Here is a 24,211-nt window from a genome sequence, read left to right on the forward strand (position 1 = left end):
AAAGTAATTTTCATCAGCACGAACCCCAGTAGTCATATGGAACTCAATGTTTTTCTGACTCAATGGAAAAAACTACCACAGAGAACTGACGCTGTGGACAAGTGGCTCTCTCAATCTTTGTCTCTCTCTTCCTCTCTCTGGTTTAGAAAAAGTGAATGTCCCCCTAAAAGGAGAATCAAAGGGAAATTTTTTTTCCCTAAAAGCACCAGGATTCAAGACTGGATGTATTTCTAACTAAAATATATTTGGATGATGACAGAGGGCCTTTATAATCTAGACCAATGACTATACAAAGAGACACTGGAGAGCATCAGCACAGGCAAGAAGGAGATGCATTGTTTGTAGAGAGTTTTGAAACAATGAAACTTTAAATGTTGTCTGCTCTTTATTATCTTCATTCCCCGGAAATTGTGAATAACATCACTTGATATAATATTCCTCATGCTTAGATTAAGCCCCTCTCTTGGTACACCTCTGGCTTTTATAAAACCTACCATGTTTCATGAATTATACACTGACTCTTAAAGTGCCTTTTCTGTCCTAAATTCAAACTTTCTTCCATGGGCTGATATATGAATATTTCCAACTGCACTACCTGTGAACCAACAATGTTCCAGAAGCATTGTGCCTTTTGTGAGGCAATGTCTGTGCCATTTGTTTTGTTTTTTGTTTTGTTTTGTTTCATGGAAAAGAATGAATATTTTTATACAAGTCCAGGTTTCATGAACTGAACACAACAGAGACAAAAATGGAAATTACTGTATGTGCTCAAAGAGGTGACATTGTAACCTCAATCAGAGGCTCCCTGGGCTTTAGCCTGTTGACTGAGTGTACATTAGTGAAAGGGGGAAAAAAAAACAAAATTAGATAACATAACAGAAATGTAACATTGGAGAGTGTGTGCATTAGAATTTTATCTGTGTTTAGCAATGGAATTTCTGGCAATGGAACTTCTCGTGATAACATGTCTATCACTGAAATAATTAAACATAAGAGTAAAGGACCACCCAAAGTGGTTTTTTAATCCCTGAAGCAGAGGAAAGTGCAATGGAGGAGGGAGAATATCGGTTTCCTGGCGCTGCTGAAAAAGAGTTCCACAAACTATCTTAAGCAACAGGAATTTATTGCCTCACAAGTTCCCGAGGCCACAGGTCCAACATCAAGGCTCCGTCAGCAGTGGCTTCTCCTGAGACTGAAAGGGACAATCTAGTCCAGGCCTCCCAAGCACTGACCAGAAGCACCTCCCTCTTTCAGAAGGAAAGTGGAAGGGAACCAACGTTTGTTAGCTGCCCGAACTTGAGTTCAGTGGTGAGCTAGTAAATGTTTAAAAGCAGCTCTCCGGAGGTTAAACAAGTTTTTAAAAGTCCCTGATGGACAGTGTCGGCCAGTTTCCATGGTGTAAATACTCGCAATATGACCAATTTCAACATGATGTCACCTGAACAGAGCTGTGAAAGAGATGTGTACAGTCAGCTCTCGCAAGCGGCTAAGAGCTGTCTCCAGCCTATCAGCATGAGCAAGTCATCGGACATACATTATCTTGTTAGTGCCAAGAGTACCCCTACAGGTTAGGTGTTTCTATATCACTTTTATAGATAAGGAAACTAACTAAAGCTTAGAGAGGTTAAGTAATATTCCAAGGTCAGCAAGCTAATAAACTGTGAAGGTGGGGGTTGAATGCAAGTCTGCCTAACTCCAAAACGCTTCAAGGGCTAGTATCAGTGTATTCAACCAACATGTGTCAAATTACTTTCAGGCATATAGGAAGCACTGGGGTTGGCTGGGAGAACACAGAAAAGAGAATAAATAAAAAGATGAAAAAGAGACAGCTTCCACATCAATTTTTAAAATTTTTTTCTCCAGATATTTAAGGCATCCATAAAAGTTTCACAGGGAGAAGAAAAAAAATAAAGAAAATTAGGAATCTGAAGGAAATGACCATTCAGTGAATGCCTTCTGTACTTTTACTGATTCAGGGCAGTAAGCAAGTCCCAGGTGGCAATCTACCTAGAGCGGAAGCAGAGCTTTTAGGTAACTGGAGATGACAAGAGTAATTAAGCTTTTGATGCTTGAGGTCTTTCATGGGTGTGAGTTGCCCCGCTATGTGGGGTGAGAGCAGAAGCAGGATTTGACTGTTTCGATGCAGTTGCTATGGCTCTTGGGGACTGGTTAGCTCAATCAGGCTGGTAAAAATCCTTAATTGCCAATCTTCTGGACTAAGCTAGCAAATTATTGCAGGTCTACCAGTTAGGCACTTTGACTCCTACGATTATTCTACTTTCCTGCTTCTTTTCCAGATACAGGTATACCTACCTGATTTCTCCCTCTACTCTCCTGCCTCCTAGCCTCTGGTGAGGGCCGCCATTCCTACAGGCCCCTCGTTGTGAAGCCCATGGAATGAAAGGCAGCTGAGCTGCAAAGACCTCAGGAGCATCTCTCCTGGTTCTCTCATTTTAGAGATGGGTTGCTAAGGGTCAGAGCAGGAATCAGCACTGAGCTGATTCCAGGGGACTGCCAATGACTAAATGTAAGGTCAAAAGGTGGAGTTCAAAAAGAACAAGAGAGGGGTGCCTGGGTGGCTCAGGCAATTAAGTGTCCAACTCTTGATTTTGGCCCAGTCATGATCTCGTGGTTGGTGGATTTGAGCCCTTAGCTGGGCTCTGCGCTGACAGTGCAGAGCCTGCTTGGGATTCTCTCTCTCTCTGCACCTCCCTTGCTTACTCTCTCTCTCAAAATAAATAAACATTTTTTAATTAAAAAAAAAAGAGCAAGAGAGTAATTACATAGAGAAATAATGCAAAGGGAAGGGACGTGAGGTTGAAATTAAGGAGATGTTAAGAGAGAGTAGGCAAGAGCTAGAAGTAGCAGAAGAATAACATGACAAGATGCACAGAGGGGCTGCAACAAGGGGGAAGCAGTTAGGAAGAAGCAAAGGATTCAAGATCAACGAAGAAGAAAAGTACATAAAATTCACTTTGAGGGCAGCATTTTTTTGTATTTGTTTCTGCCTTACCAACGTAGAAAGTCAGGTACACCATTGAAATGCAAAGAATGACACTAGTTAGTGTATTGCTAAAGAGGTCAGTCAATATAAACTGAATGATTCTTGCACACGAATATCCACATATTATGCTTCCAAAGATGCCCAAGCAGAGGCCCGTGATTACATGTAAGTCTAGAAAAAGAAAGTAAGAAAGAACAGAAGTTGAACTGTAACTTTCGTTTCTTTCATTGATGGCAGATGGGTCTATGTGCTTTGGTTTGCTTTTGAGATTTTGAATGGGGACCTTGTCCTTCAGCAAGTGGGAGTTTCAGGAAAGCCTGGTAAAACAGTCTTTCTGGGGACATTTCCCTAATGGTCTGTAGCTTGAGGTTTGCTTATCCAGGAAGAGCAGACTCAAATGTCCTCAGAAGCCAGGCAAGTGAAAAGCCTGTAACAAACTAGAAAGTGAATCTCTGACCAAAAAAACATCCAAATTCAAACTGTTTACACACTATATTAGGGCCAAGCAAATCGTGTCCAGGGTCCCCACCAATCTGAAGTCCATTTGTGACCCCCAGCCCAAGGGCATTTGGGAAATGGAGAAGAGAAATTTTCTGTAGTCACCAAAACTGGGGGCAACAATGGCAGTCAGCGAGCGGGTGTCAGACAATGCCAAGGTCAGTCCTAAATAACAAAGATTGTCCCACCCCAAATGCCTATAGCTCCCCACTGAGAAGCACTGCACACCCCTCTTTATCACCAATATTTCTTTCTCCTTTTAGCACCTCTCTCCTCCTAAAACTATCACATTCTGCCTTCACCCTCAGGCTCAAATCCAGGATCAAGTCCATTTTTTTTTCTTTTTTTAAGTAGGCTCCACACCAACGTGGGGCTTGAATTCATGACCCTGAGATCAAGAGTCAGATGCTCTACCCACTAAGGCACCCAGGTGCCCCTAATCAATTCTTAACATCCACTCACTGAGATCCAGATTGATCCAGGAAAGCAGTTACTTTGCGCCAGATGATGTGTGTGTGGTGGGGAGAGAAACTAAATCATTTTTTTTACCATTCTTTCCCCCATACTGTCCAAGAAAACATATATATGGTAATTATTTTCTTGTTATCTGATATATGCTATTTCAACTGGTCCAAAAGTAAAATATAGAGAATGCAGTAAAGTTAAGACATCTTGAATGTATTTTAACTTTGGTGTGAATTGAAATGCATCATAGAAGAATGATTTTAGAAAATATGCAGAGGAGGGGCACCTGGGTGGCTCAGTCAGTTAAGCGTCCAACTCTTGATTTCAGCTCAGGTCATGACCTCACTGAGACCTTTGAGATCAAGGTCCACGTTGGGCTCTGTGCTGACAATGTGGAAACTGCCTGGGATTCTCTCTCTCTCTCCCTCTCTCTCTCTCTGCCCCTCTCTCTCATGCACACTTACTCTCTCTTTCTCAACATAAATAAATGAACAATTTTTAATAATGCACTCACATCTTAGAAAATATTCACAGGAAAATAAATGCTCTTACCTCTAAGTATGGAAATGTGGAGTAAGTTGTTCCGAAAAAGTCCAAAAAGTATGGATGTGAAGCCACAAATTATCATTGATTCTCCTCTTATGATATCAGTATACATTTTGGAAATGCCTGGAAAAGGAAATATAAAATGTAATTTAATTTGGTACATGAAAATGATGCTCTTGCACAGGAAACACAAAAATAAAAGAGAAGGAATATGCTGACAAAAAGAAAACAGCCATGACTGGGATGGGCCTGTAAGGCAATCACCATTTTTAATTTCTCCATGTGCTTTTTTTTATATCTCCAACGACAAGGGAACATGACAAGAGCAGTCTCTGAAGTGTCCATGGCCTCAAACCATGCTTGAGTTTTAGAATGAGACAAAGTACTTCTCAGCGTGACACAATATTTAGTTTGAATAAACAGAAGTCATTCGACTCCACAAAAATCACATTTTAGAAATAAGTACAAAGGATGGCCCAGCGATTCTACTTCTAGACATATGCTCAAGAGAATTGAAAACCTACGTCCACACAATTTTACATGAATGTTCATAGCAGCATTATCTGTAATAGTCAATCAAATTATTCAGCCACAGAAAAGAAGGAAGTACTGATTGATACATGTTACAGCATGGATGAACCTTGAAAACATTATAAAAAGGGAGAGAAGACAAACACAAGAAACACATATTGTATGGTTTGACTTGTATGAAATGTCCAGAATAGGCAAATCTATAGACAGAAAGTAGATTAGTGGTTGGTTGCCAGGGGCTTGGAATAGGGGAATTAGATGTGACTGCTAATGGCCAGGAGATTTCTTTGATGGTGATAAAACTGCTCCAGGGGTGTCTGGGTACCTCAGTCAGTTAGGTGTCTGACTCTGGATTTCACCTCACAGTCATGAGATCACACCCAGTGTGGAGCCTGCTTAAGACCGTCTCTCTCTCTCTCTCTCTCTCTCCCTTGGCCCCTCTCCCCTGCTCGTGTGCTCTCTCTCTCAAAAAAAAAAAGTTCTAAAATTAGATGGTGATGATGGTTGTATAACTCTGTAAATATATTATAGATCACTGAAGTGTACACTTTAGAAGGATAAATTTTATGGTACATGGATTATATTTCAAAAAAGTTGTTTTTAAAAAATTTTAATTCAGTACAAAATCTTATTGGCACTTAGCATCCACAAGTAGTTAAGTTTAATGGAAAATATAATCAAATTAATTGCTTAGTGATACACAACTTATGAGTAGGGTGATAGTGACTGGTACTCGCCCAACCAGTATCCATCCTCTGTTCTTGGTAACAAAACTGGTTTTATCCAGGGTGGCACTGTGTTCAGCAAAATGACCATTTCCCCTCACATCCTGGGCTTCAAAGAGTAGCCACTGAGATATAAGTGGAAGTTACCAAGTTGGACTCTGGGGAAATTTCTTGGAGGGAGAAGTGACTTGGTTGAAAGAAGCATCTCTCTCTGTCCCTTGCCCGTTTCCTCTTCTCCTTGCCTGAAATGTGCGTGTGATGACTGGAACTTTAGCAGCCAACTTGTGATCCTGAGAGTAGAAGCCACACACAAACAATGGAGGAGCAGAGAAATAAAACCCAAGGTAGATTGCTATCATTGTGGCTTTAGATATTATACTTTAAATAGATTTAAAAATAAGGAAAAAAAGTCAGGGGCACCTGGGTGGCTCAGTCAGTTAAGCGGCCGACTTGGCTCAGGTCATGATCTACAGGTTCGTGAGTTTGAGCCCCACACCAGGCTCTGTGCTGACAGCTCAGAGCCCAGAGCCTGCTTCAGATTCTGTGTCTCCCTCTCTCTCTCTCTCTCTCTCTCTCTCTCTGTCCCTCCCCCACTCATGCTCTGTCTCTCTCTGTCTCTCAAATAAATGAATAAACATTAGAAAAAAATTTTCTAATAAAAATAAAAATAAAAAGATGAAAAAAATATTTTCCCATATGTTTACCAATTACAGGGCTTTTCATTCCTTTATGTAGATCCAAATTTCTATTTGGTACCAGTTTCATTCTTCCTGACTTCCTTTATCATCTTTTAATAGTGAGGATCTGCTAATGATAAATTCTTTTAGTTTCAGTATGTTTAAGAAGGTATTTTACCTTTGCTTTTCAAATATATTTCCACTGAGGATTCTAAGTTTTTATTTTAGTACTTTAAAAACGTTGTTCCACCATCTTCTCATTTGCATTGTTTCTGAAAAGAAGTCATTATTATTTTTGTTCCTCTGTATATAATGTGTCTCCCCTTCTGTCTGCCTTTAAGATATTTTTAGGAACTTGATTTTTATATGTCGTAGTGTAGTTTTATGTTTCTTGGGTTCATGTAGGTTGAGCTTCTTGATTCAGAATTTTTCATCCATTATTTCTTCAAGTATTTTTTTGTTTCTCCCACTCTCTCTCCTCTTTTTTGGGGACTTGTATATCAAACCACTTGAAGTTGTCCCACGGTTCACTAATGTTCTTTTCACTTATTTTCTCCATGTGCTTTGTTTTGGATAGTTTCTATTGCTGCCCCTTCAAGTTCACTAATACTTCTTTTACAGTGTCTAATCTACTTCCATCCAGTGGAATTTTTGCCTTAGGTATTGTGTTTTTCATCTCTAGAAGTTTGATTTAGGTCTTTTTTTATATCTACCAGTGGTATGCTGATAAACCACCTCTCCAAAATTAAAACAAAAACAAAAACACCTGATTTGTAGCATTTGCCAATTCCATGTATAAACACTTCCATCATAGCCAATTTGAAGTTATTGATGGTTTAACAACTGGCTTGCAAAGTTTGTGATTATTTAACAATGGGCTCTCACAAGATGACAGGAGTAAGTTTTACCCCAGCCTTAATCCTTCCTCTAATTTTTTGAATCTACAGAATAGAGTTACAATAACTGCTTTAATGTTTGTATCTAGTAATTCTACCATCTGCCTCATTACTGCATCTGTTTCTACGTATTATTTTGTACTTTTTATGACTCATATTTTCCTGCTCCTTTGCATGCATGCTAATTTTTTATTACACATGACAGAAGTGTATATTTTACCTTATTAGGTGCTGTATATTTTTGTATTCCTATAAATATTTTTTGTTCTAGAGCAGTTATTACTTGGAAATAGCTTAACCTTTTATAACTTGCTTTTAGGCTTTGCTACAGAGTACCAGAGCAGCCTTTAGTTTAAAGGAAAATTTCCCTGCTACTAAGGCCTCTACTTGATGTCCCATGAATTATGAAGTTTTTCCACTCTGGCTGTGACAAACATGAAAGGGGTTGTTCCCTCTGCTCCTTCAAGAGTTTTCCTTCCCCATATCCACAGGAATATATAAACAGAGAGACCCGGTGTTCCTGATGAGTTTGTGGAGCTGGCATAACCCCCAAATTTAAGAACATATGACACACAATAGTACATTATGCATCCTAATATAATTAAAAATTGATATAGAAAGGATTGCAAAACTACATATTTTCTAAAAGCATCTGTTTAATATAATCCCATTGCATCAAATTCAAAATGATCACAGTGACACTTTTTTAAAAAATCCAGACAGAACTGGATCTGATTAAAATTCTAATTTTTTTCTTTTGGTGTTTTTGAAACACATAATAATTAAATATATATAGCTGGGGTATTATTATTATTTTTTTTATTATTATTATTTCTAGAATACTATATGTAGTTTGAAAGAAAGAAAATCTCTGCTTTCCAGTGTTTGATCTGAGGATATGAAACATCAGAATATTCAGATTCTATCCATCTTTCCCAAAGTCTCCTGAATGATAGGATATACAGGATTATACAGAATTTCTAATTAGTCAGTGTCTGCCTGTGGATCAATGTATTCAGGCTGTTTATTTCTGTTCTTCTTGCTTCATTATTGTAGCCAATAAAGAAAGCAAATGGCAAGATAAGTTATAATCCTCTCGTTGTTGGGGAACGAAGATATGACTGGCAGTTGACCTGCTGACTTGGACCTGGGTGATTAGAGGCTCCTCAGCCCCTCCTCAGCAAGTGGAATGTGAGCTCCACTTGCCTTTCCTGCTCCCAGAGGCTGATCCAAGGACACGGCCTTGAGATAGTGATGGGTGTTCAGAACCCCCGCACAGCGTACATGACTGGACTCTGTTGAGGCCAATACATACATTTTAAGATGTGGAGTGCAGGGGCAGGGATGCTTTCATCTTGTTGCTACCCAAGACAAGCCTTGTATGTAAGTTTCTTCTGCTTATAAAAACCTACCAACCTGCCTCTTTCTTCAGTCTCTCCCTCCCGTCTGCATACGGGGGTCAGTTTCAAACTGCACCTGGGAAGCTCCCAAGAGGGTTGCTAACCAATATTCAGTTTACTACTTGTTGCTAGCTTTGACTGTGACAGAAGCCACAAAAAAATGCTGGCAAAACAGATTTAGAGATTATTAGCACATTTGATTTAGCTGCTCATGAAATCCTTTTATCCTTCCCTCAAATTCAGGAACCCAACCTGGAACAAGTAAAATGAAAGGTCTGAAGTATGAAGCATTGAATTTGCCTTGTAGTTGTGTTTAATGGCAAAATACCACAAGAATTACTCCCTCATAATGTAGAACTTATACTCACTAATTCACTGAAAAATGTGAAAAAGGAAAGAATAAAACAAAAGCCACATAACAGTTTCACAGCTCAGATACAACCTTAATGTTGAAGTCTTTTTCTAAGTGTATAAATTTTTACTCAATTGAGATCATACCAAAACCTTGTATTTTATTCCTTTACAAAGTCCTATTTCAGATTTGCTTTTTGGGTTTTTTAAAAATATTTCATGTTTTTATTTAAATTTTAGTTAACATATAGTGTAATATTAGTTTCAGGAGTAGAATTTAGCAATTCATCACTTATATATAACACCCAGCGTTCATCCCAACAAATGCCCTCCTTAATACCCATCCCCAATTTGGCTCTTCCCCCCACCCACCTCCGCTCCAGCAACCCTCAGTTTGTTCTCTACGGTTAAGAGTCTCTTATGGTTTGCCTCCCTCTATGTTCTTTCCCCTATGTTCATCCATTTTGTTTCTTAAATTCCACATGAGTAAAATCACATGGTATTTGTCTTTCTCTGACTGACTTATTTCACTTAGCATAATATAGTCTAGCTCCATCCACATTGTTGCAAATGGAAAGATTCTTTCTGGTGGCTGAGTAATGTTCCATGATATCTATATCTTACATCTTTACCTAGTTGATGGACATTTGGGTTCTTCGCATAATTTGGCTATTGTTGATAATGCTGCTATAAACACAGGGTGCATGTGCCCTTTCAAATCAGCATTTTTATATCCTTTGGATAAATACCAAGTAATGGAATTGCTGCATTGTAGGGTGGTTCTATTTTTAACTTTTTGAGAAAACTCCATACTGTTTTCCAGAGTGGCTGCACCAGTTTGCATTCCCACTAACAGGACAAAAATGTTCCCCTTTCTCTGCATCCTTTCCAATATCTTTTGTGTCCTGTGTTGTAAATTTCCAGATTTGTTTCAAAGTAAAAATTGTTTGAGCCCAATGCATTCTTTTCAAACAGGTAATGAACAGACAAGTTCCTTTTCACTTGCATGTGAATATCCACTACTTTTTCCAACAGGTCAGGCCACCCAGACTGTGCAGGGTTTACAGTACCCAAGGGTATCACATCAAAAGAAGCACTATTTGCATTGTAGGAACTAGTTTTGTATATTACGATAATTTTAGGCATATGGAAGAAAATATTTTTCCTTAAAAAATTACTATGACAATTACAAGTAAACTGTTTTGAAGAAAGAACCATTTATCCAATTCACATATATTGCCTATATGGTGACTCTGCCAAAACCATAAATAAGCAAGAGTGATATTTATTCCCCCCCCAAAAAAAATGAGTCAAATTTGTCTTATTAGGAAAAATTGTTATTGGATCCAAAACCCATGCACCACCTTGAGCATTAATGACATAAAGAAAATATTAACTAAGAGCCAAATACCCTCACTAGTTTTTCTTTTTAAAAAATAGAAGACTTTCAGGGTACCTGGGTAGCCCAGTTGATTAAAGCATTTGACTCTTGATTTTGGCTCAGATCATGATCTCAAAGTTGTGAGGTTGAACCCTGTGTCAGGCTACACACACAGCGTGGAGCCTGCTTGGTATTCTCTCTCTCCTTCTCTCTGTTCCTACCCCATTTGTGCGTGTGTGTGCTCTCTCTCGCAAAAAATAAAAATAAAAATAAATTTTAAAAATTAAAAAAAAAGAAATAGAAGACTTTCTATTATACTTCTTTTTTGGAAAAAAATTGAATATAGAAACTGCAGTAAATAATTAAAGTTTATAGTTTGTTATAGGCACTTACAGTCAAGAGTTTCAGAAAAGGGAGCAGGGAAAAAATGAGGTGAATAAAACAATTGGGAAATACAAATGGCTGAAAGAGAAAGACAAGTAAAGGAAAAATAGAAAAAAAGATTGTACTTAGAAAATAGAGAGAGAAAAAGGAGCGCCTGGGTGGCTCAGCTGGTTAAGAGTCCAGCTTCGGCTCAGGTCATGATCTCAAGGTTCATGAGGTCAAGTCCAGCGTCGGGCTCTGTGCTGACAGCTTGGAGCCTGGAGCCTACTTTGAATTCTGTGTCCCCCTCTCTCTCTGGCCCTCCACTGCTCGTGTTCTGTCTCTCTCTCCCTCTCAAGAAAATAGAGAGAGAGAAAGAAAAGAGGACAGGATCAGACTCTTCGAGAAATATGACAATTTAGGGTATTCCCACCTTAAAAATCGATGTTCTCCCAATAGCAGGTGTAAATGGGTGTAAAATTGGGAATATCACTTATCGGATTGGTTGGAGGTTTCCAGTTCCAATCATAAGGCAATATATTTCCATTAAATATAACCAATACCTTAAAATTGGTTAGGAAAATATTTCTTCGTCAAAAACTGAAACCAGAGCACCTAACCATTTCATGTTTTTTACTGCTGTGTTAATAAAACATGACAACAGGGGGATATTTCCAAGTGAAATCATCTTTTACCAAATAAGAGGGGAAGTACTGAAGGTCCCCAAACCCTCTTGGGAATAAGCTATTACTTTTTTTTTTTTAAGTTTATTTATTTTGAGAGAGAGAGAGAGAGAGCATGCAAGCAGGAGAGGGTCAGGCTCCACACTGTCCATGCAGAACCCGATGCTGGGGCTCCATCTCACGATTCAGAAGGTCCTGAGCCGAAACCAAGAGTCAGATACTTAACCAACTGAGCCACCCAGGTGCCCCAGGACTAAGCTATTATTGAACATGTTTGCCAAACTATGATCTTACTCATAGTAAGATCTTTTAAATAAACTACACACCCTTCCACTACCTGCTTACCGTTAGCTGGTCCAAAAGGGAGGCAGTTCTAACAACAGACAGTAAGGCCTCAGAAGAGTTTCACTGGGGGTATGGCAGAGTTTCTACCTTGAGGGTTAGAATTCAGTGGAATGGAATAAGAATGCTAATTTTCATCACCTTCTAGAAAGGTTACTTTTCGTCTTGAACAAAATCCTTTGAGATTACAATTGGTGTATTTATCCCAGATCTTGGATTGCCTTATTTGCATTGCATCTTCCAAGCCCATCAATGCCCCATCGCCAAGAAAAATAGCATAAATATCTACTTGCCAGATGCACAATTTGTGCAAAAAACAAAAACAAAACAAGATCCAAAGAAAAATAATTTATCCTCATATCTTCAATGTAAATTGACAATACATTTCATATTTAAAAATTTTTTTTAAATGTAAGAGAGAGAAATAAATCTGACATACCAATAGTTTTCAGTGAATTCACAGAAAAAATAGGATCTGTAATGCCAAGGGTCATGCTAAAGAGTAGGCAAGATTGCAAATCCCATGACTCTTCATTGAATCTCAGAACTACGTATCCAATTACGATGAATGCCACAACAAAGCTTATTAATCCTGTTAGGAAGACCTGTGAAACCAATTCATAACACAGTATTAGATTTGACATTTAAAGATGGCACGACTACATTTACTTAGGTAAGAATCAGACCTTGGTTATGCATTTTGTACAGTTACTCTAAAAAATAACTTTGAAAGGTATTCAGGGTTACCTGCCTCAAAGAAACCATCCCTTCCAAACAAAAGAGATTCTATTTTACTGTTACAAGAACAATTCACTAATCTTTCTTGTTGTCATTCCGGCTTAATAGTTCCCAACATCAAAATGTTCTTAAAATGGAATGCAAATGTTTCCTGCTTCTGTGTAAAACATTTCCTGGTTTCCTTGGTGTTGATCTGCAGGGCTCCACGCAGAAAGAAAGGTAAAAACAAAGGGCAAAAACCACATGCCAGCTGATTTGGCCCTCTTATTAAGGGCTTTCTAGAAGCTTCATTCAACAAACTTTTGTGCACATTTCATTAGCCACACTATTTTCTGAGGCTACATAGCTACCACTTGCTGAGAAACAGAATATTTCACACTGGGCCCACCACTATACCAAGCAAAATCCAGTAAGTTTCTGTTAATGAGAGAAAGAGAGAATGCATATCAGATGGGCAATTAGCAGTGTCTGCCTCAGAAATAGAAACAATGTAAAACTCTTAAACAAGAAGAAGGAATTAAAGAATAACGAAAACCGACTCAACTTGATTGAGAAGGCTGAAGGAGAAGCAAAGGTGAAGCATGGCAAATGCAAAGTACAAAACTACATGTGAGAAATAAACCCAAATCGATTTCTTTTGATTTTTTAACTTATTTTTAATTCACATGCAGTGAAATTCATTCTTTTGATGTGGAGTTATAGGTGTCTTGACAGATGCATGCAGTCATGTGACCATGACCACAATTAAGAAACAGAACAGATCCATCACCTTAAAAAAAAAAAAAATTGTCCTTAGGCTCCTCCTTTGTACTTAATTTCTTTCCCTATCCCCAGTGCCTGGCAACAAGTGATCTGTTCTCCAAACATACTCTTTTGGCTTTGCTAGAAGGAAGGTCTATGAATGGAATTATACAATAGGTAGCCTTTTGAGTCTGGTTTCCCTCTTTTGGCTAAGACATTTGAAATTCTATGTTGTGTCTATTAAAGCTCTGTTCCTTTTTCGTTGCTGGGTGATATTCTATGGTAAGATGTATCACAATGTGCTCATTCATTCACTAGCTGAGGAACATTTGAGGTCTTTCTAGACTTTTCAGATTATGAAAAAGGCTGCTACAAAGATTCACACAGAGGTTTTAGTGTAAACATAAGCTTTCATTTCACTTCAGTAAATACACAGAAGTAGAATTACTGGGTCATATGGCAAGTGTATGTTTAACTCGGTAAGAAACTCCCAAACCGTTCTCCAAAGCGGCTGTACCATTTTGCATTTTCATGCATTCTCACCAGCACTTGCTATCATCAGGCTTGTTATTGTTTCTGCTGTTGCCATTCTAATAGGTATGTAGTGGTACCTCACTGTGGTTTTAATTTGTATTTCTCCAATGGCTTAACAGTGTGGAACATATTTCCAAACACTGTTTTCCATCCAATCTTCCTTGGTGCCACAAATCTGTTAAAATATTTTGCCCCTCTAAATCTATTTTTAATCACAATAAATATTAAGCTAGTTTTTAATTTTTTTTAAATATTTATTATTGAGAGAGAGACAGAGACAGAGTGCAAGTGGGGGAGGGGCAGAGAAAGTGGGAGACACAGAATCCAAAGCAGGCTCTAGGCTCTGAAGCCGGACACCAGCTTGAATCCACAAACTTTGAGATCATGACGTGAGCCAAGGTCAGACACCAACTGACTGAGTCACCCGGGTGCCTGGTAAAACAGCAGAGATTCTCAACATGGATAAAATAACAAAATCTAAGTATATATTATCAAAAAAAATCTAGACATAAGGACATCAAAATCTTATAAGTGGAAGAATGGGAAAATTATATCAGGAAAATACTAAGCAAAAGAAAGCTGGTATAACTACAGTAATACCAGATGAAATTGATGTAAGGCAAAGAGCATTATTTAGGATAAAAGGGTAGCTAAATAATGGGAAAAAATTAACTAGGAAAATAATAATCCTTGTAGGCACTTAATAACAGAGTTTCTACTTACATAAAGTAAAAACCAGCAGAATTGCAAGCAGAAATTGATAAATCCATAGTTATAATGGAAGCTTGTTATATTAAATTGAAAAACAACACTGGCAAAGATATAGAAACCAGACTTCATAATAAACAAAATAATCTACTGAACTAATTTAGACCCCTGCACTCAACAATGGGAGAATGTATATTCTTGTAAAGCAAAGAACATTTTGGAAAAGTGAGGTACTAGGCCACAAAGCACATCTCCACAAACCACAAGAGTTGATATACAAAACACATTCTCTAGTCATAATGTGATAAAAGAAATAACGATAAAAGACCATATTTGGAAATTTTAAAATAACTTCTAAGTAATTAATGGGTTAAAAACAAATAATCCAATTAAAAATGGGCAGAGGACCTGAATAGATTTTTTTCCAAAGAAGACATATTGATGGCTTATAACAGACACATGAAAGACAACATAACAAGTCACCAGGGAAATGCAGATCAAAACCACAATAAGCTATCACCTCACACCTGTCAGAATGGCGAGTATCAAAAAGGCAAGAAATGGATAAGTGTTCACAAGGATGTAGAGAAGAGGGAACCCTCTTGTGCTGTTGGTAGGAATGGAAATTGGTGCAGCCACTGTGGAAAACAGTATGGAGATTCCTCAAAAAACTAAAACTAGAAGTACCATAAGATCCAGTAATCCCACTTCTAGGTATTTATCCAAAGAAAACAAAACACTAATTCAAAAAGATATATGCATCCCTCCTTACTGCAGCATTATTTATAAGAGCCAAGATATGCAGGCAACCTAAATGTCCATCGATAGATAAGTTGGATAAAGAAGATGTGGCATTTATATAGAGACACGGCCATAAAACAATGAAATCTTGCCATTTGCAACAACATGGATGCACCTATTACACTAAGTGAAATTAGTCAGTCAGAAAAAGACAAATACCATATGATTTCATTTATGTGTGGAATCTAAAAAACAAAGTAAATAAATAAATAAACAAAAACCAGAAATAGACTCAATAACACAGAGAACAAACAGAGGATTACCAGAGGGCTGGAGGATGTGGGCAAAATAGCCGAAGGGGCCAAAGAGGTACAAGCTTTCAGTTATAAAATAAGTAAGTGACAGGGATAAAAGTACAGCATAATGAAGATAGTCATTAATATTGTAATAACTTTGTAGAATGACAGATGGTAACTACACTCATCATGGTGAGCATTTCATATGTACGTGATTGTTAACTCACTGTGATATACTGAAATTAATATTATATGTCAACTACACTTCAATAACAAATAAATAAACAAACAAGTAAAATTCTTCCACACATGAAGGAAAAAAAAATCAACAGGTCAAAGAAAAAAGTATAGTAAAAATTTTAGATAGGTTTGGGATGATAATGAAAACACTAAAAATCAAAACACGTGGGTGAAGCTAAAAGAGTAGTCATAGAAAAATTTTAAACCTTAGATGTACGAAATACAAAAAAAAAGAAACCTAAAAATCAATCAACTAATGTCTACCTCAAGATGTTAGAAAAAGTACAGAATAAAACCAAACAAAATAAAATATTCTTTGAAAGAAAAAATAAAGGAAGCATGATTAAGAAGAAAGAGAAAGCCACAAATAAAACAATTTTAGCAGTGAAAACGGGCAAATCTACAGATATAGTGGAGATGAAGAATTCAGGTTCTGCCATTTATCAGCCTTGTTTGTGACCTCTAAGCCACAATTTGTTGATACATAAAATGGAAATATTTACTCAGTGCCTTATCACACTGGTCACTCAGCAAATACAGATTCCTTCTCCCTTCTCTTCAATTCCCTTTACTTAGTGGTTCCACAGAAGAAGGAGGGTAGAACTAAAAATGTGAGATTTGTGAATTATTAATCTTCTTTATAGACAAAACATATTTTCTGCTAACATAAACAAGCAAGACTGACCATAATTTGTTTTAAGATGTGTTCTTACCTGCCAAAGCATATTCTTGAGTATATAAAAGTCCACATCCAAAGCAGCCATAAATATAATTATAGGTGAAAAATAACAATAAAGTGAAAAGCTTGGTGTTTTCAGAAGAGGGTAGACAATTTCGTGCACCTAAACTAACAAAGATAAATATGAAATTAGCTGGCTGCCATTTTTAGGTATTAGAAATTAGAATTAGGTAATTTGAGGTATTAGAAAGTGATGCTATATCAATCAATATAAGTTTTAGTATATTCCAATATGCAACTAATGAGAGATTATCTACAAGGTCAGTTTTGAGGGTCTTGTAGGTTTCACGATCTGTCCAGATGAGTTATATGTAGTCCACTGTTCATCAGAGAATTGTGTGAGTTTGGGCTACACAAACACTGCGTGTGGTAAGTACTGCAATGAGTGTTTTCAAAAGTGATACCCCTGCCACTAGTGATCCCTGAGAGCATTTTAGATGTTCACAAGTATTTTTTATTTGACTGTTAGATGTTTATTCTAATTGGCGTTGAGACAGAAAAGAGAACCTTGCACAGTACTTGTGATTTCACAAACATTTGCTTAGGATTTTAAAGTCCTTTGGTGAGGGACACCTGGGTGGTTCATTTGGTCAAGCATCTGACTCTTGATCTCACAGTTCATGAGACTGAGCCCTGCATTGGGCTCTGTGCAGAGCCTGCTTGGGATTCTCTCTCTCTCTCTCTCTCTCTCTGTTCCTCCCCGACTCATTCGCACTCTCTCACTCTCACTCTCTCTTAAAAGTAAACATTAAAAAAGAAATGCTCGGGGCTCCTGGGTGGCTCATTCGGTTAAGTGTCTGACTTCGGCTCAGGTCATGATCTCACAGTTTGTGAGTTCAGGCCCCACGATGGGCTCTATGCTGACAGCTCAAAGCCTGGAGACTTCTTCAGATTCTGTGTCTCCCTCTTTCTCTGCCCCACTAGTGCTCTGTGTGTTTCTCTCTCAAAAATAAATAAACGTTAAAAAATAAATAAAAAGAAATGCTCTTGCCTTAAAAAAAAAAATAAAGTCCTTTAGTGAGTCAAGTAGAGAAAAATAATACATAGATAATAGCACATATTGTGAATATAAGGCATAAATCATGAAGGTTGTACACAGATGAATGGAAGAGATAGCAACAATGATTGAAAAGCTGGAAATATTCCCTCCTAAAAAGTTTTTGGCTCAACTAATAGTTTAATCTCCATTACTTAACCTCTCTGTGCCTCAGTTTCCTCATCTGTAAAATGGGATACAGTACCTACTTCCACTGGGTTTCTGTGAAGACCAATGAATTAACTCAAGAATTGATGATAAGCTGAGCACAGCATAACACATAGAGAAGTTGAATCACTACGTTGTACACCTGAAACTAAGGTAACATTGTGTGTCAACCATACTTAAATTTTTAAAATTAAACAGCTCCATATTTCACTGGAAAAAAGGAAATATTACTATTTCTTACTAATTCTACTATTTCTATAACTTATTACTAATAAATTAATAAACACAAAGCACTTAAAAGAGACCCTGGCACATAGCAAACACTCAAAAGACGTTAGTAGTAATGGTGGTGTTTAGAAGAATAACAGGAGGTTTTTACAATCCTAGAGAGGTACAAGCATCATCTCCATTTTTTAAAAATAAAAGAATGAGTGGAGCCAAATCGTTACTGATCACACTGCTATGCACTTGAAGTCAAGAGTTAATAAATAAAATTTTTCTTGTATCTGCATTATATATTACATGACACATTTTGCATTTAATCTGGCAGTCAGAAAAGAGTAACCATGCTTCATTATGACAGTAACAGCTGCCTTTTATAACTAGAGGCTCCACAGGTATTGAAGACTATTCCACAGGGGTGCCTGGGTGGCTCAGTCGGTTGGGCGACCGACTTCGGCTCAGGTCATGATCTCACGGTCCATGAGTTCGAGCCCCACATCGGGCTCTGTGCTGACAGCTCAGAGCCTGGAGCCTGTTTCAGATTCTGTGTCTCCCTCTCTCTCTGACCCTCCCCCGTTCATGCTCTGTCCCTCTCTGTCTCAAAAATAAATAAATGTAAAAATAATAATAATAATAATGAAGACTATTCCACAGATGAAACCAGTATACAGAGAGGGGAAGGAAACAGGAGTAAGGCTCCAAAGGCAGACGATGAAGAACCCAAGAATGCAGTCAAATTTTCCTTACTTCCATACTAGCATTTTATCTTCTGCTTCTCTAATATGTCTCTTATACTGTATGGTTTTTCATTTTTTAAATTTTTAATGGCAGATGAATTCTTTTCAGTACCTGTTCACATTTTTTTAAAATTCCATACATTCAGGGATAGCGTTGAGAGTGGACCTTGATTTTGGTTTCTGTTCTTTCATTTACTAATTTATTGTACATACATTACCTGAACAAAACTGTGAGCCAGTTGTCCTATCATAAATCCTGACACAGAAAGAATTATCAAAACAATGACTTCAGAATTCCTTAGACAGGTCTTCAAAAATCCTGAAGAAATACATGTATGTGTTATTTATACAAAATGTATAGTTTCAAAACAATTTAATATCCTCTTTCTCTAGGTACTTAATTTCAAACTTCCCGAGTGTCAGGGTGCCTGGGTGGCTCAGTCGGTTGTGTCCAACTTTGGTTCGGGTCATGATCTTGCAGTTCATTAGTTCGAGCCCCACATCGGGCTCTGTGCTGACAGCTCAGAGCCTGCAGCCTGCTTCGAATTCATCTCCCTCTCTCTCTCTCTGCCCCTCCCTTGCTCATGCTGTGTGTGTGTGTGTGTGTGTCTCAAAAATAAACACTAAAAAATTTTTTTAATAAATAAACTTCCTGAGTATCATATCGCTATGAATAAATAATTGATAGCTGTTACAAATGCTGTCTCTTTAAGACATACAAAATGAAGCATCTCTCACAGGTAAATTTGGAAAATACTGAAATTCCAGCAACCTCCCATTTGCCCACCGAGTGGCCCATTATGATCACTGTACAGGTATCTTATCTGTGGGTCTGATGATGAGAAATTATGAAAAGCCAAACTTCATATCAACCTATTACACCTTTTATTAGTACTCATCCTAAACTACAGCAATATATATTCTATAGTTTTCCTAAAAGCCAGAAATACTTTTAACTGAGCTCTAACTATGGAGAAAACTGGCTTCACCAGACAAGTAACAGAAGACATGTGTTATTCTCTGCCTACATGTATTATCTTGCCTTGAAGCTCTCTCCTCTGTCCAAGATTATTCAGTTCTTATCTCCAGAAGGAATATATAGACTATAATCCAATTAATTTATTATTTTTTTAATAATTAATTATAATTATTTAATATTTAATAATTAATTAATAATATTATTATTATTAATTTATCTTGCCTAGGGCAAGATTCTGGCATCCCATTCACTGCCTTCCAGCTACAGGTCATGCCAAGTTGGTAGATATTAATTGAATATTTCTTTTGCATAGGACTAAAGAAATGTTTCTTGAACCATTTCTGTAATGCCCTTTATTGCTAGAGCACTTGTCCCTATGTAATCATCAAGGATCTGGAGCTGTTGAAATTCATGGTCACCAGCGCCTCTTAGTACGACAGGAGACCAATGTCATTAGTGTGTGTTTTAAAGATTCACCCCAGAAAAGGCAATTTTGCTCCCTGATATGATAGGTAAAATTGAAGAAGGTTTTATGAATGTTTCCTTCATTATTTCTTTATACTCTTCCTAATTCAAGAAAGGATTTTAAAACAGCTGACCTTTTTTCCCAAAGAAAAAAATGTTAAAGGGGACTAGAAGCTTTTTTCCAATCACTAGTGTTGAATTGTGGAATAAAGTACCTGTGTTTTTTAATATGGTATTTTATCTGCATGAATATCATTAACCATACCTATCGAATTCTTTTAAAAAATTTATTTTAAGTTTATGTATTTTTAGAGAGGGAGAGAGCATGTGCATGTGTTGGGGAGGGGCAGAGAGAGAAGGAGAGAATCCCAAGCAGGCTCCGAACTGTCAGCGTGGAGGCTCAAAATAACGACCAGTGAGATCATGACCTGAGCTGAAATCAAGAAGCGGACACTTAAGGGACTGAGCCACCCAGGTGCCCCATACGTATTGAATTCTTAATTATCATTTAAGAGGCCTTTCCTTGTGAAGTCTCTCCTAATTGCCTAATTGCCCACTAGGGTGTGGGGTGGATGGCATCCTCCCGGAAGGAAAATCACTTCAAAAGCCATGATAGAATGGACAGAAGTGATGACATCAAGTATGCAAATTGTGAAACGTATGTGTGGGTCTTATTTGCCCCAGTCGTCGTCCCCTCATCCCAGATTTATTGGTCAGGTTAAGCCTGGCAGGCAGGCAGCATGAGGCTCTCCTCCACGTTACCAGAGATTCTGGACCACAACTTTACAGTTAAACTAACCACATTGTATTGTAATTATTGTTTGCCTGTCTCCCCCATGAGGGGACTATTTCCGCTTCTGCCTACCATTCTGCTGTGCTCAGCAAATGTCACCGAAGGAAGGGACACAGTATAGATGCTACTTATAATTAAAGGAAACTAGACTGTCAGCATTCACTCACATCTTACAATTTCATTGGACTTCTTCTTTATGGAAGTTGTGATCACTTTCTACACTAAGAAAGGTTCAGAGGGCAGAGGAAAGATGAGATTTAGAAATTACTTCTTACCTCCCAGGACAATCGTGAAACACACAAGCATTGTGAAATGCCCATTTACAATAGTGTAGCCAGCTGTCTTGCCGCAGAGTAATTCTGTCCTGCTGCTGTTACCTTCTCTTTGCACCCAGAAGAAAGAGTTCATTTTTGACACTGCTTTTTCAGTCCTAACTTGATGAATTCAGATGTGAGTTACTACTTTCACTACCACAGACTAACCTGTTATAAGATGCAAAAAGAAGACAATGAGACTTGCCAAGTTCCAGCACATCCACATTCTTCCTACCTAAGATTGTACCACACTCAGGTCTCAGCACATTTCTTCTTGCCACAGGGCACACATTGATACTGTCTGTTCTACCTCTTGCTCCAAGAATGTTTCAAATTTTTAATGTTTATTTATTTTTGAGAGAAAGAGAGAGAGCGTGAGCGGGGGAGGGGCAGAGAGCAAGGGAGACACAGAATCTGAAGCAGGCTCCAGGCTCTGAGCTGTCAGCACAGAGCCCGACGCGGGGTTCAAACTCCCAAACCAACCACGAGATCATGACCTGAGCTGAAGTCGGACGCTTCACCAACTGAGCCACCCAGGCACCCCATCCAAGAACATTTTATAGGAACACTAACAGCCGTGTGTTTCTTCCTCACACTTCTACACATGCAGGGAGGCGTGACTCCATTGATTTCTGCACTTAACCATCATATGATCTAGTGATGTTATTTGCCTTCCACATTGGACAGTGAGTTTCTCAAGGGCCAGGGCTGAATATTATTTTTCTTACACACAGTACAAGGCACATAATAGGCTCTCTATAATATTTGATGAAATGAACTTTTTGAGGGGGAGCTCTTCCTCCATGGGTATAAATGATTCTGGAATTCCCCTTTACTATTTCAATCCTACATCCCCTTTTTCCTCTCTTGGGCCCTTCCAAATCCAAAATGGTTTCCCATTTTGGGAGGTCAATGTTGAGTCACACCGATAAGGTAAGGCAGGGGAGGAGGGTAAATAACATAAAAACAAAGGAAAAGATTAAATTTGAGGTTTTATCATATGGTGCCTTTAAGTGAATTAGAAAAAGTCCCCCTTCCTGATGACAGGGCACATGGTTTGTGCAGGGATTTCAGCCCCAGTACCTACCCTCAGCTGGTGCCCTTGTGTAGAACATAGCCTACACAAATCTATTTCGTGGTCCTGAGAAGGACTCATTCTGTTTTATTTTTCCTTGCAGTTAACCTTAACCTAAAAATTCCTAGAGATTCCTGAAGTATCCCCAATAATATTTAGAGTTAATCTTTGGTTCTTTGTTTTGCACCTGTCTATAAGCCATATTCTGATGTGAAGCAGAAATGAGATTCAAAATGCTGCATCTTCAAATCACTTCACATGTCCCTCAAATAACCCTCCACATCCCTGGCATTCTCACATCTTGCTATCCCCACCTGTCATTACAGCACCGCTCTCAAATCAAGTTCTTCTCCAAGCTACCAAGACCAGAGATACCATCTTTCAAGACTAAGCTGGTTCAGAGTGGAAATCAAGATGAAGTCTCTTGAAAATCACAAAGAACGAACGACGCTCAGCTCTGCGTCTGTTTGCCAAGGACAGTACTGCCAACTGATATCACACTGAAAGCCATTTCCATACCTAATTCCCATTGGTTGCTTGCCAACTTACTTTCATTCTGATTGGCTACGTATATCATCCCCCACTCCCAATCCAGAAGCAGCTAAGTGATCCAGTTCCAGAGAAGCTTGCATTTCTTAATGCTCAAGCTGTGTCTATACCCACAACTGTTTTAACTGATTTTCTTTGCCTGCCATGGTCATACACCATGTAGACAGAACCTCCTCCTACATGTTTTTAAATATATATTCTTGTTTTTCTTTCTCCAGCCCTAATCCTCTTTAACACTGCCTGGTCTCCCTTCTGATTTTTTCATTTATCCTTTTCCATTTTCTCTTTTTCTACCTATCCTTCCTTTTCAATGGGAATTTCTCACTTTTGGTACTTAATTTGAAGAAACAATATTACTCTTCATAGGAGGACAAATGTATCCCAAATTATGCGATGCCAAGCTTAATAGATTTTTGCCTCAAATGTAATCACTAAAAACAAATACAGTATAAATTTAAACAAACATTATTCATCAATTTGTAGTTTATTTCCAAGGAAGTTACTTGTGACAATGAAATTCTACTCTCTCATTCCTTTGTCATTCCAATCTAATCCTCTCCCCCAGGGCATCATGGATACCACCACAGCAGTGAGATTACTAAATTGTCATCCATTTTCTCCATCACTACGTATCAAAGAAGCTTTGACAAATGAAAGTCTCAATTTCTACTTGAAACTTTAAAGAGTTTTAGTCAACAGTTCTATGTCTGGCCCTGATTGCAGCAACCACCATTGGTTGCAGCCCATAAACCATTCTCCAAAATATTTGCATTTTGTTGTTGTCTGGTATGGTTCTTTTAAACCACTCAGCCCATAAATTCCAAGGACCATGTTTTTTTGTTTGTTTTTTTTAAATTGTCTTATCACAGGGTCTGAGAGACCCATTCCTTTCTCTTTCCCATGCCCTTACTTAAGTCTCCTAGTTACCAAGTTTACTACCATTTCTCCCATTTTCATCTTTGTGTTATCTATACTGCTTGTTGCCTTGAATTCTCTCAACTGCTTCATATAATTTTGAGTAACATCCTTCCACCTTCCATCTAGTTCCTATCCTGCTGTCCCCTCAGGCTCACTTGGGTCACCTAGACCCTACAGGTAAGTCTCATGAAGCTTTACATTTCAAAATTCAGTTTCTCCATGGTTTTTAGAAAAATCCTCATATCTCAAGAATACTTGGACAAAATTCATAGTTGGCTCTAGGTTACACATAGTTCCTCTAGTGATCGCACATAACTAAAATACAGAGATGATCAAATTCCTTTACATTACAATCT

At 38.1% G+C, this 24,211-nt stretch overlaps 1 protein-coding gene across 5 annotated transcripts in view; it reads right to left on the bottom strand.

The window, feature by feature from the left end:
• Positions 1–22,862, bottom strand: part of SLC9C2 (solute carrier family 9 member C2 (putative)) — an 86,571-nt gene extending 63,709 nt beyond the window's left edge. For 3 of the 5 annotated variants that reach the window (XM_042925503.1, XM_042925500.1, XM_042925501.1), the window contains exons 1-7: positions 22,703–22,862; positions 21,275–21,481; positions 18,981–19,081; positions 16,574–16,702; positions 12,302–12,467; positions 4,520–4,636; positions 3,014–3,175 (exon numbers count right to left, since the gene is read on the bottom strand). In XM_042925503.1, the coding sequence (XP_042781437.1) occupies positions 3,014–3,175; positions 4,520–4,636; positions 12,302–12,467; positions 16,574–16,702; positions 18,981–19,081; positions 21,275–21,407 (808 nt within the window). In that variant the 5' untranslated portion in view covers positions 21,408–21,481; positions 22,703–22,862. Of the gene's footprint in view, positions 1–3,013; positions 3,176–4,519; positions 4,637–12,301; positions 12,468–16,573; positions 16,708–18,980; positions 19,082–21,274; positions 21,482–22,702 lie in introns of those variants that run through there. The other 2 variants (XM_042925504.1, XM_042925505.1) reach the window with 2 other exon arrangements.
• Positions 22,863–24,211: the final 1,349 nt, after the last annotated feature.

Source organism: Panthera leo, chromosome F3, assembly GCF_018350215.1.
Source record: "Panthera leo isolate Ple1 chromosome F3, P.leo_Ple1_pat1.1, whole genome shotgun sequence".
In the NCBI taxonomy this organism is placed as follows: Eukaryota; Metazoa; Chordata; class Mammalia; order Carnivora; family Felidae; genus Panthera; species Panthera leo.